The sequence below is a fragment of the Anastrepha ludens genome, chromosome 6 (genome assembly GCF_028408465.1).
Source record: "Anastrepha ludens isolate Willacy chromosome 6, idAnaLude1.1, whole genome shotgun sequence".
In the NCBI taxonomy this organism is placed as follows: Eukaryota; Metazoa; Arthropoda; class Insecta; order Diptera; family Tephritidae; genus Anastrepha; species Anastrepha ludens.
The window spans coordinates 969,839-982,949 of NC_071502.1; the positions used below are offsets into that span (position 1 = coordinate 969,839).

Sequence of the window (13,111 nt, forward strand, 5' to 3'; positions counted from 1 at the left end):
AGAGGTATTATCGAGTTAATAATGCTACCGAAGGGTTTGGTTTTTACTTACCTTTTTATTCAGACTGAAAAATTAGACACCCTGTCGATTCAGTAGTTATATATCAATATATTCCAAACCAAACTTAAGTGCATATGTATGTACTTACACAAGTACATATGTAGTATAAATGTGCATGTGGTATGTTGGTATTGCTTCTGCACCTATGAAAAACGTCGCAGCACAAAAATGTATAATATTAATGAGATGCAAATTGTTATTTTTGAGTCGTCAATTGTCATGGTGTGTTTATTGCTAAGGGTTCGGATAAGGGCAGATTCAGTGACGTTATTATAATTTTTATGATGGAGGGGATATTTACTTGTTCGCATTACTTTTCCACTCATTTAAGCAGCTATTGAGTCACCGAATTCAGTTAAATGTAAGTAATAAAAGTTTAGTACAGAAATTTTCAATGGAAACAACAATTTTTTAATTACGTAAATACGAACGAGCAACATTTGGAAATTATTAGAAATTATTATTTAATGATCAGGAATGACTATTTTATTTTATTTTATTTTATTTATTATTATATATTAAGAGAAAAATTCTACAAACAGGAAATATTAAATATTGCAATATTTCGTTGATATGATTTTTATTGATGTGGCAGTGAATATACGAAGTGTGTTCAAAAAGTATCGCGAATTTTGTGTTTTTTCAAAAATTATTTATTAATTCATTAATATCTATTTTGTCCCCTTCAAAGTAACCCCCATGAGATATTATGCCCCTTGTGTCAACGTTTTTTCCAATCTTCGAAGCACTTCAAAAAATCATTTTTTTTATCTTGTTCAGCTCCTCCTTCGATGGCGTCTTTGTCTCGTCAAACGTAGCGTAGCGTCGTCCTTTCATGGGCCTCTTCAGTTTCGGGAACAAGAAAAAGTTACAGGGGGTCAGATCTGGGGAATACGGTGGCTGTAGCAGTGTTAGTGTGTTGTTTTTGGCCAAAAAGTCGTGCACAAGCAACGATGTGTGAGCAGGGACGTTATCGTGATGCAAGAGCCAATTTTTGTTCTTCCACAAATCCGGGCGTTTCTGGCTTATTGTTTCGAGCAATTTGCACATAACTTGCAGGTAATATTCCTTATTAACCGTTTTACCCTGTGGCAGGAACTCATGATGCACAACGCCCCTGCAATCGAAGAAAACGGCAAACAAAACTTTTACATTCGACTGAACTTGACGCGCTTTTTTCGGTCTTGGTTCGTGCGGCAGCTTCCATTGAAATGATTAAGCTCTGTAGCGAATTTGGGTTTTCGCGGACAGAGTCCAACATCTCATTAGCAATGTTCATGCGATGCTGGCAAGAGCCAATCGATGTCTAGGGCCTCAGCAACTTCTCTAACGGTGATTCCGCGATTGGCCAATACCATTTTTTTTCACTTCATCAATTTTTTCGTCTGTTGTTGAAGTGCTCGGCCGTCCGGCACGCTTTTCGTCGTTCACATCTTCTCGGCCTTCTGAGAAGATTTTCTTACAACCGATAAACGTCGCTTTGGTCCAAAGTAGCTCCTCTGTATGACGTGCACTTAATTTCGGTTTTCACTCAAAATTTGATACAGGTTCTTTGATCCATACTTTTGAATAGCTGTCAACAATTAACTGAACATTCAAAATGGCCGAACTCGTCGGCATGAGTGAGAGGCATGGGAACCAACATATCGCCACAAACAAATCGAAATTCGAATATACGTAACCTGCGAAAATTCAAAATTCGCGATACTTTTTGAACACACCTCGTACTTTCTAAAAATTATTGTATCACGCTTAGACGTTAGGAATTAAAGTCTCAGACAAAGTTGAAAAATAATTATGAAATCTTTCTAAATAGAAAAATGAAAAAAAAAAAACAAAAAAAATACAACATGAGCAAATCTTATTCGGTGTGTTATTATTATTTTTTTTTTATTCATCAATTACACTATACTCGCATTTTAAACACTTTTTTGGGCAAACATTTTGACAACTAGTTGATCTCACTTAATTGCGGCCTTCTAAATTCAATGGCGTGCTCCGTTTTCTCAGATAACTGTGTTTTAAAAAGACCTTGGGCCACTGAACCTCATTTAGAACCTTAATAAAAAAAAAAACTTACAAATGCAGGAAAACGTGCGACCTTTCATGGAGTTTTAGATTTAAAACCCATTATCATATTCTGTTTATGGGGTCCATTCTGATTTCCAAAAATTGTTTACGATGTATGCACCAATTAAAACTCATGATGAAAATAACCCAAACAAACATCCAGATTGACAGCTTAAGCGCCGTGAATTCATGCCGAAGTTTTGCTTGGCTTCATGTGCCATCTGTGCGCTTTGTTCGCTTTTCCTAATAATCTAAAAGTAATAGAAGATAAAACAAGCGCCGACTAAAACGTGGTTGATAGCAGTGGCGAGTCGACTAAAATCTTAAGAAAGTCTTGCAATAAGACGACATTTTATTAGTTTATGCAATTTTTCTATGGTGATTAAAAGACCCTCCCTGCGGAGTCGAACCTCCCTCGGTCCGAGCGGGACTTTTCGATACATTTGCCTCAAGGGAAAAGTGGGCGGGGCAAAGCACTGGAAGACAGGGCATGATAAACATCTCCGCAGATGGCTCGAAGTTGGACGGGAGGGTTACTTGAGACAATCCAACAAACAGTTGATTGGTTACTTACTTGTGTAACTACTGTACCAACTGTGTCTTAATACTTGTGTTCCAGGTTACAGGATCATTGCGGGCAACTGTACTATCTAGACAGGGGACCCTCGAGGTGGTTTCCATGTCTAATGATAGGGTTGGAGTACCATTAAAAACCTGAAAATGGGGGTTTGGTTCAACTCAGCGAGCGCTGGGTAAGTACTCAAACGTGCAAAGTCGTGCGATCCTTTTGGCCACGTGTAGATCGAAGGCGCTCGAGGGAACTTCTAAGTCTAATAAAGCCGTGGCTCTGAAATTTTGTGGGTTTCATTTCCGGACATTCAGGTATCCACGAGGTGCGACTTGGTATAGCTTCGAGTCCAGTTGTCCCGCTCTCACTGAGGTAAGATTCAGACATCCTGATTCTCCCTTTCCTTTCTCTACACCTGCCAATATAACAGGCTTAGATATAGCACACCCAATGAATTTCGACGATAGTATTAAGCGGATAGCACATCATATGTAGTCATTTTTCGGTATTTTATGTTTCTCGTCCAAAAATACCCTTGTTTGGGCTACCGTATAACCTCGACTAACTGACAGATGTTTACTAATCAGGCATTAAGAAATAACTTTTTCAGACATCTGCCCGGTTGTGTTCTCATTAAGCGATTAGTCAGACATTGAGAAAATTGCCCTCCACGTTTAGAACTTTAGTAGCAGTTTTAGTGACAGCTTTTCGTCACTCTAACTTTACAGCTGGCTAACTCGAATATGACTAAATTAAAGGAAATAAAGTAAATTCGGCCCTAAACGATTTAACTTGACTTTGATTGAAGTGAATTTTGTGTGTGCAATTATAGGAACACATTTTGTTAGATAAGACATAACTTATGGATTTTATTCACTTTTCAGAAAAGAGTTTACTTTTTTAAAATACTTGTATAACTATTTAAGAATTTAGCTCATTAAAATAAATTTTTAATTATTTTCCTTAGAAATATTTTTCCAGATGATCTCATATACACACAAGTACTATATATGGCTTCTACTTATTTTAACTTTACACATATCGTATATTTACTTTGTAGTTAATCGTGTTTCATTTATGCATTTAAGTGGTTTTTTTCACCCATCTTTTTCCAGTATTTCCATCGGATTATGATGTCGTGTAAAACTTGAATGAATAAAAGGCCGTTGTGATAAAAGTGTGCTGAATTGAAAAAATATTATTTTAAGCAAATTTTTCTTCTCTTAATTGTTTAAAATATTTTACAAATTAACCGCTAATAAAAAAGCCTAATACAACAAGTATTTTATAATTCATACACACCTACATATACATACATAAATGAACTAAAATTTTAGGTTTCTCGGTTCGTATCTGTCGCTTGGCTAATACTCTCGTGAGCACAACTCCATCACTCACTTTTCAGTCATTAGCCGTAAGTAAATTGCATTTATTTTAAAGACACATCGCACATTGCTGCTGGTGTTTCCTGAGGATTATAGTCGCCATCGGGATCACTTGATGCCGCTATCGCTTGCGTTTCGGTTGTCGAATCGTTAGTCGCATTTAGTTGATTAACTAATTTTATATTTGCTGAACCGCTTCTGTCCTTACCATCATTAACTTCAAAATTGTCATTTAGTGCAGATGCCATCAGTGATGAGGATGAAATTGGAACAACACTCGCCACACTTGGACTTGCGTGCATTGATGCTGGCTGTGTGTTTTGGGGGGCGGCAAGGCTGATTGGTGATGTTGCAGCTGTCAATATGGTCGTAGACGATATTGATTCTGAAGGCTGCTGATTAATAGCTGCTCTTGGCAAAAGCGAAGGTTGCGGTATTGCCGTGTTTAATATTGCCACCACCTCTTGGGCACTCTGGACAGTTTGAGGTGACTCTTCAAGTAATTCATTCGCAGCCAACAGTTCTTTCGAAATTTCAGTATTCTGCGTCTCCGTGCTTACACTCGTGGCACGCACTGGCGATAGTTCGTCCACTAAGTTTTCTGTCGTTGCACAGCCATTAGCAATTGCAAAACTACCAGATGACAGGGAATCGTCTGTATTTTTGTTTTCTTCGTTAAGTATTGACTCTTTATTGGTGTCTAGTTTTGATTGGCTTTCTATTGAACTTGGAAGAGACTCTTTCCTAATGTTTTTGTAGTTTTCCGGTAATGTCACTGGGGCATTGAAGTTTGCGTCATTCTGGTCTACTTGACCCTCATTTGAATCCACACATCCCACACCTTCAAACAAATATGGAATACAAATAAAATAAATGCACATGTGGAAGGGACACAAATATTAAGAAAATTAAAATAGAAACAAAAAACCAAAAAATGTAAAAATAGCAGTCCCAACGCCATTGCCAAATGTTTTTGTGAGCGACATATCGGCAGTAAACAGATATATAGAGTGGTTCCATTCCTATAGCGGATGTAGACATTTTTTACAACCGCGATCACCATTCGGTAGGCAATAACAAATATACGAGTGGGTTTAGGCTATGAAAAGGATTCTCGTAAAAAATAGTCTGCATAAAGCGTTCAATAGTGCGGCAATATCGGGAACATAAATTAGAGGAGAAACTTGGCCGAAATATCATACTTTGAGAGAACAGATGCGCTAAGCCCATAGTCTGTGCACAGGGTGGTCCGTCGAACGTGTGGAATTTCTTTTTGGGCTATAAAGAGACATTTCATGTTTCAACTCTTTGGTCTAATTGAGTCAAAGCGTGGCTTTAGCTAATTAGCATAACCGTTTCGGCTGATTACTCGATTTTAATATATCCCAAGATTATTCATGGGAAAATATAACCATTTTGTATATGCCTAACCATAAGCTAATTTCTGAAACATCACGGATGTTATTTTAAGCCTTTCACACTCCGATGCATTAATTGTTCGAGTTGTTTGAATTCCTATATATTTGTGTATATGTAAGGTCAGAAAGTGCGACTATTATTACTACTTATTATACGTTTCTTAGGGTTTATTTGAGCTTAATTATGTTTTCGACTCATCAAAAAATGTTATTGGCTAAAAATTGTAAAATTTTCACAAGTAAATACGTCAGCCACAAGTCTAAAAGTGTTAAAAATCGATAGATCAAATTTCAAACGCTACATTAGCTACCCTGTAAAAAATTAAAAACACAAAATCACCAAGACTAAAAGCTGAGTAACCAGCAAGTCCAGACAAATTATTAGGAAATAACAAATATGGATGGCTAAATTCGGTCCTGATCGACTTTATATTATACTTATAACCCTCGCACATTTAATTTGGTCTGATTGTTAACTTTTGTAATCAAACAAACTCATCGAAAATGAGAATTATAGCTTATAATATCAGATGGAGGGAGGGAGATTTGGTCTTAACCCTAGATCACTAAACTTAAATCCTTGTTATTATGTCACCAATCACTCGTTACTGTCACCAAATGGGTGTAAATTAAGATAAGTATTTCTACTTAACCAAGAAAGTTCTGCTGGTGAGGTGGTGTGACGGAAATATGTCGAATTCGCAAAACTGCAGGCGTGCGTAGTCTATTAGACGAATGTTTAGTGATCCAGGGATAACATATAATATAAAAAATGAGCAGTAGTTTCGTTCGATCTCAATAACATTTATGGGGGATATTAATGAGGTGTACCAAGTTTGGGAGAGTTTTATTTAGTCGTTATCGAGAAGCACGCATTTGTCCAAAAGTAGATACGGCAGATCCCATTTTCTAAAATTTGGTTTTTAGGTTCATGATTTGCACCAAATTTGAGAAATTTTACTTTAGTTATAACGGAGATACATATCACGTTTTCTGATTTTGCGATGATGGGAGGGAGGCGGACGTTGTTATTGCCTGATTTCGTCCATACCAATCTACCTTGAACAAAGAGTAGTGAAGTAGTTAGTGTACCAAGTTTTAGACGTAAAGTCATGGCTAAATCGACTTTTCTCATCATTCTAAGCATTTTCGAATAAATGTATGTATACGTATGTCTATGTCTATCTCGATTATTTTATGCTTTTGCGGTTCGATAAGAGACGGCATTGCTACCAGCCTAATTTTTTTTATGTTGGTAGACTCTTTATATGAACGTATTTGAAGCTTCATTTCAATCTGTCAATTCATCCTCATTGATGCTCAGGGAGACCATACTGAATAAAAAGTGCATCTCAAACCATAAAATTGCTTCTCGTAGAAAAACCAACACTCACTCCACGAATGCGAAGCGAAGCTATCGTCCCTCCTGCTGGTATGCAAGCAAGTATGCAATAATTCTTATCAGACTACATTAATGGCCTACTCTAAGCCTTTTAAAAAGTGCATAGAATCTTTTGCTACGAAAGTGATTTGCTGTCTTCTGGGATGTTAGGCATGAGTATTTAATGTTTCATGGGATTTGCAACATAACATTTGCAATAATGTCAAAAGAATGTTGAAATAAATCGTAAAGTATTCACCTGTTATTGTTGTTGATGCTGACTGTGTTTCAGTTGCAGCATTTGCCGTAGCGTCTGCTGACATCGCGTCCAATGAAGTAGTTGCTAGAGGAGTAGGCTCGTCATTGCTCATTCCAGTTGTAGACCTTGCATCTACGTCACCTTCGGTTGGTGCATTAAAAGAGATTGTTATGCCAATGGTTTGACCGCTGCCACCGTTTGCACTACTTTCTGTTGCACCACTTGTTGAACTATCTGTGTTTGATACCTGTGTTATGGTAACATTACCATCAGTCCCATCGCTGCCATTCCCAGCACCACCTGTTGCGGCTTCGCCTGTTGAATCAGCGGCGGCAGTGGCTGCGCCCAGATTTGCGGGATTTATTTGAATAGAACGCAAATTGATGCGTTGCAAATTAGCGATTTGCACGCGGACACGTGGCGCTCCAATCCAGCCACGTTGGAGCAGCGTGCGGCGTAGGGTGTCCACAGCTCCGACACGCCGCTGTAGCAAGCCACCAACAAATGGTATCTGTCGCTGATTTCGAAGAGCATCAATAAGCTGTTGGTGCTGCTGTTGCTGCTGAGCCGGGCGCCGAAATAGTCGACCCATAAGAATAGCAGCAGGTCGTCCCTGGCCCTGCAATTGTTGCTGCTGTTGGGGGCCGTTCCCTGCCACATTCTGATTGTTTGTTATGATAAGTATTTGCGCTTGTTGAATAATGACAGGCAGCTCGTAACGATGGAAAAAATAAAACATGGAGTGCTGCATATTTTTTGAATAGAAGGAGAGAGAGAGAGAAAAAATAATCAGATTGCGGGATGTGGTAATATGAAAGAACAGAAGAACAAATTAGGTTTCCACGTGATGGCAACAACTGTAACTCCACTGTTTGCCTTCTTATAATTCGTCGTTATTGTTGCTGTGAACAAAAAGTGTGCATTCCACTTCATGGGTATCCAAAGGCGAATTATATTTGCTATTATTATGACTTACAACTATTTTTATGAATTAGTTTCAATGAACCAACAATTACCATCTTTTGTGAAGGGCTAATATTTTTCAAATGAAACGAGTTAATCAGCTTTTATTTATACACACACTTTGCATTTCATTTTAATCTCTAGTTATTTTGGTAATGATCGGATAAAGTTGCCTCTAAAAATCCTTAAAAAATGGCTAATATTGATTTTTCCCCATAAGTACTAAAGTTTCTTGTCTATTCTATCCAACTTTTCTTATTGGCAAAGCTAGCAAAGTACCCCTCTCTTGCTTCGAGTGTTTAATTTATTTTTAATCATAACATTTAGTTGGATTTACGAACATTTTACAAGCTACAAAGTAAAAGAGAATTGAATATTTCAGAAAAATGCATTAACTGGAATGACCACATAAGGTTGTGCAAATCTTAAGCAATTTCTATGTTGAATAGGTATTTTGTAAAATAACTAAAAACTAATAAAAGAGCGCGTCGATGTTGAAGTGGAATAAAAGCAGCGAAGTTCATTTTTTATATGGAGGATTCATGCCCTTGTCTACGACGAAACGCCCCTATTGGAAAACTCTTCATATTTTATGTAAGGAGAAAAAATAGTCAACGATATAGCGACGAGTGTACGTCGAATCGATAAAAAAGTTAATAGCCGAATATCTGCGAGATCCTCTTTTACAACGATAGGTGTAAATAGAAACAGCAATCAAGAAGAATCTAAGGAAAGAGTGTGAGTGCACAAGTCAGGGTGCTCTACGGCATAGAATGCTGGGGAAATTCTCGATGGTCAACTTGAAAGAAATTGCAGAAAAGAGAATAGACGAAATAGGCAGATTCATAGTCGAATCAAGATGGTTCGACTAATAAAGAGAAGTGGTTCTAAAAGTGGTGTGGTATATTTGTGGCATATTTTGTGCTAAATGGGTATGGTCTGTGCCACGTAGACACCACCTCCACCAACACCACCACCCTCTCTTACTATGGCTATAGGCATCCGAATCAATAGGTGACAAAATACTCTCCATTAAGCCTAAGAGCTTTTAATTCTTAATTTAAGTAGTAGCATAACAAATTTGTATTTAAATACCAGCGCACCGATACATTTTATTATTATCTGTGAATGTTAAATCATCACGAACGTCCACGAACGAGCAACGTTTGGAAATTTTAAGCATTTGAGTGGGCCATGCAACACTAAACAAACTGTGCTATAATGGATAAGCTCGTGCTCATAAATTTAGCATTGGAAAACGAAAAATGAGCAGAATCAGTCGATTCAACACTGCTCACAAGAATTCGGACTATCTCAGTCATATCGGGAAATTTGTGTAAAGATCGCATTAATATAAGAAGTAAAGCACACTGATTTTTTTAAAACACCGGCACTTTTCCGATTTGGGCTTTATAAACTTATATTCAATTTCTTTTTTTTATCAGTACTACGGCGTAATTTAATTAATAATTACAATTTAATATATATTAATAATATCAGGTGGTCTAATGATTTAGCCTTAGTCATTCATAATTATTTAGGGTTTAAATATAACTTTTTTTTACGTTTTTGTGATTTGCGGATTTGAACCCTCAAACAAATTTTTGGTTGGCTTTTGTTAAACAACTTTTTCAGGTCATCCTTCAACGTTCGAATCATGCAACAACTCTGGCCATAATAAAATAGGCTTGAGGAGAGTTGACATTTGCAGCCGCAAATAATATTGCTGTGGGTCTTCAACCACGTGAAATCTCCAAACAAAATCGATACTCGCCACGTGAGCCAACGCTCTGCATCGACTTCCTAAATTGCATGAGTCCAATCAATGAACCAATTTGCATGCTCGCACTACACATACGTAGAAGGCACGTGATACAGACACAACTACATTGACATATTGGCAGTAGCATCTACTGGCTGCTGATGTCAAATTAATTTTATCATAACATTGACAATGATAACTGCGCAATGCCAACTGTGGGATAAAATCACGTCTTTTATGGTCAGAAATCCAAAAATTCAAGATGTGGTTTATGAAGCAACTATCAGGTCAGTCCATAAGTTCGAGCGTTTTTTAAAGGTGGTTTTAAAATTAATAAAAAAGATGTTTAAAGTATTTATTAATCAATAATATAACTATTTTCTTTCATTATTTACAAGGTCTTCCCAACGTTTAGGCAAATTTTTAATTCCCTGCCCATACGCTTCGATATCCCTTTTTATAGCTTCTTTTGAGGAGTAGTTCTTGTTACTCATATGGGATTGATCTCCACGGAAAAGGTGATAATCACAAGGTGCAATATCCGGAGAGTATGGTGGATGCGGCGGCCGCCGTAGCCGAATGGGTTGGTGCGTGATTACCATTCGGAATTCACAGAGAGGTCGTTGGTTCGAATCTCGGTGAAAGCAAAATTAATAAAAAACATTTTTCTAATAGCGGTCGCCCCTCGGCAGGCAATGGCAAACATCCGAGTGTATTTCTGCCATGAAAAAGCTCCTCATAAAAATATCTGCCGTTCGGAGTCGGCTTGAAACTGTAGGCCCCTCCATTTGTGGAACAACATCAAGACGCACACCACAATTAGGAGGAGCAGCTCGGCCAAACACCTAACAGAAGTGTACGCGCCAATTATTTATTTTTTTTATGGTGGATGCGGAATGTGGAAGCTTTAGTTTTGCGCTAAGTTTCATAACATAGAAAACACTAATTGTTTGCGATAAATTTTACTGTAGACGGCCGCCATAGACAAGAATATTCAGGGGTAATATTCCATCAAACAATAGAATCTTTTTAAGGGGCCCGGTGGTCCAGAAATTTCAAAATATCGATTTTTTGTTTTTTCGATATTTCGAAAGTATAGTATCTTAAGAATATATGTACTGTGAAATTTTCATGCAGAAATTCCCAATATTATAGCTTCTGCAGCCCATTAACTAGGTAGAGAGCAGTTCACGCGCTCCTGTACCTCAAAACTTTAAACTCATATATCTCGAAGCGATTTTTTCGGCATGGTGTTGTCGAAAACACGAAATTTACAACCGAATCGTCAGAAATTTTAATATGTTGTTCACAACATCAATGGCTATCACCCGTACTAGAATCATATTATTATTTCAATTATTTCGTATTTTTTTGATTAAAAAATTGAAAAAAAAACCGATTTTTAGAGCGTCAAATTCAAAACCGCGCCATTTTGTCAATTTTTTTCACATTGATTAATAATTGTTTGGTTTTTGTGTCTCAGATAAATAGAAGAGTCAAAATGGACAACATCGTCCAGGTCAAATTTTTCGGGAGGGTCAACTTCAAAGTCATTTTTAAAATTATTAAAACTAAAAAAAGGTTTTTTAATTTTTGTATGTAAAAGGCGTTAAATAAAAAGTATGAAAATTTTAATTTCGTTTTTTAATTTTTTTTATTGTAAAAAAACAATCCTGAAAATTCCCTAAATTTTCGAGCTCTAGACCACCGGGACCTCTTAATAAGCCATATTTGCACACTTGTTCCTACACAAATCTAAATTTTGCCAAGCCTTCGGGCTTGGGATTGGACTACTCATTTAGTGTTTCCTTGGTGAGATGGTGTGACATTCAGGCCTCTCTGAGAAGACCGTAAATCGAATACATGCAATAAGTGGTAACATTTTACAAAATCTGGCAACTGCACGTCTTGTTGAATAACGATTTATATTAAATAATTCAGTCGGTGGTCACCGACTTATTTTTGAACTTTATAGAGATTTCTCCAATAAGTGCTTATATTTATATATGTTATATAATTGGCGTTTACACCCTTTATTTCGCGTTTGCCCGAGCTCCTATTCCATCCCATCCGAAGAAATATTGATATTTCAAGTATACACCGCACGAAAAAATTACAAGACCGAGATGATTATGATGATAATAGAAAAATTTACTAATATTGTTTGTTTGGTTAAATGTTTAAAACGGTAATTATCTCGCATTTAGTACTGATTTTATTTGAGCAACGCCTAAATTTTTGTTCTGTGAAAATGAAATAATTATAAAACTAAAAGCGTTTGCTTTTAATGTGTACAAGTGTACAATGTAAGCTATTACGTTAAAACTATTAAACTTATAAGAGTGCTTTTGATCGCTTTATCTTTTCATTTTTGGTCTAGAATATGTAAAACGAGTACCTGAACCTAAGTTAACATCACTTCACAAACTAGCCATTTACAGAAAAGTACCAATTTTACGAAGATAAATGGGAAAGAGTAATTTTTTCCGATGAAAAAACATTCAATCTGAACGCACCAGATGGCTCCCAAAGGTATTGGCGGGATAAACGGGAAAATATTAAGATAAAATGGCTCGTAATTTCGAAGGGGGTTCTGTCATAGTTTGGCAACCATTACTATCAAAGACAACACGCCTATATGTTTAATATCCACAAAAGTGAATAGTGTCAAGTTATAGAACTTCTTTTTTGATGATACTTTCTAAGTTATAATCAAAAGAGGATCCAACACAAATTACTAAACTCCAAATTATAAACTAACCCCAAGAATCCTATTTCTTTATTTTAAATATAATAATATTGATCTTATTTTTTCGCTCTACAGATTTTACTTTTCTTAATAATTAAATTAAGTTTCTGAATATTTTAAAAATATTTGTCATTGAAAGTTTCAATATTAATAACATAAATTGTTAGTCTTAAACTGATAATAAAAATAAAATAAATTTAGTTAGTATTATAATTTTTTCGTGTGGTGTACATTTAAGCCGAAGGAAAAATAGAACATCATATAAAATTGTAGTAAATACAATATCAAATTTTGATAAATAGTTTACTTACCTGTATAAATAACCAAGAGGATAACAATGCCAAGCTGCGGTTTTGTCCACTAAAGCGGTAGTGATAAGCGTAGAAAGCAAAATGGTACAAATAAAAGAATCTGTAAAAAATCAAAAATACATTTTTAAATTTTCAAGTCTTCGCCTTACTGCATTTCACATGTACACACATAGGCAGTTGTATAA

At 36.4% G+C, this 13,111-nt stretch overlaps 1 protein-coding gene across 3 annotated transcripts in view; it reads right to left on the bottom strand.

The window, feature by feature from the left end:
- Positions 1-3,881: 3,881 nt before the first annotated feature.
- The window catches only part of LOC128866199 (uncharacterized), a 35,051-nt gene continuing 25,821 nt past the window's right edge, over positions 3,882-13,111 (bottom strand). For all 3 annotated transcript variants that reach the window (XM_054106736.1, XM_054106737.1, XM_054106738.1), the window contains exons 12-14: positions 12,927-13,026; positions 7,142-7,886; positions 3,882-4,924 (exon numbers count right to left, since the gene is read on the bottom strand). In XM_054106736.1, the coding sequence (XP_053962711.1) occupies positions 4,128-4,924; positions 7,142-7,886; positions 12,927-13,026 (1,642 nt within the window). In that variant the 3' untranslated portion in view covers positions 3,882-4,127. The remainder of the gene's footprint in view (positions 4,925-7,141; positions 7,887-12,926; positions 13,027-13,111) is intronic.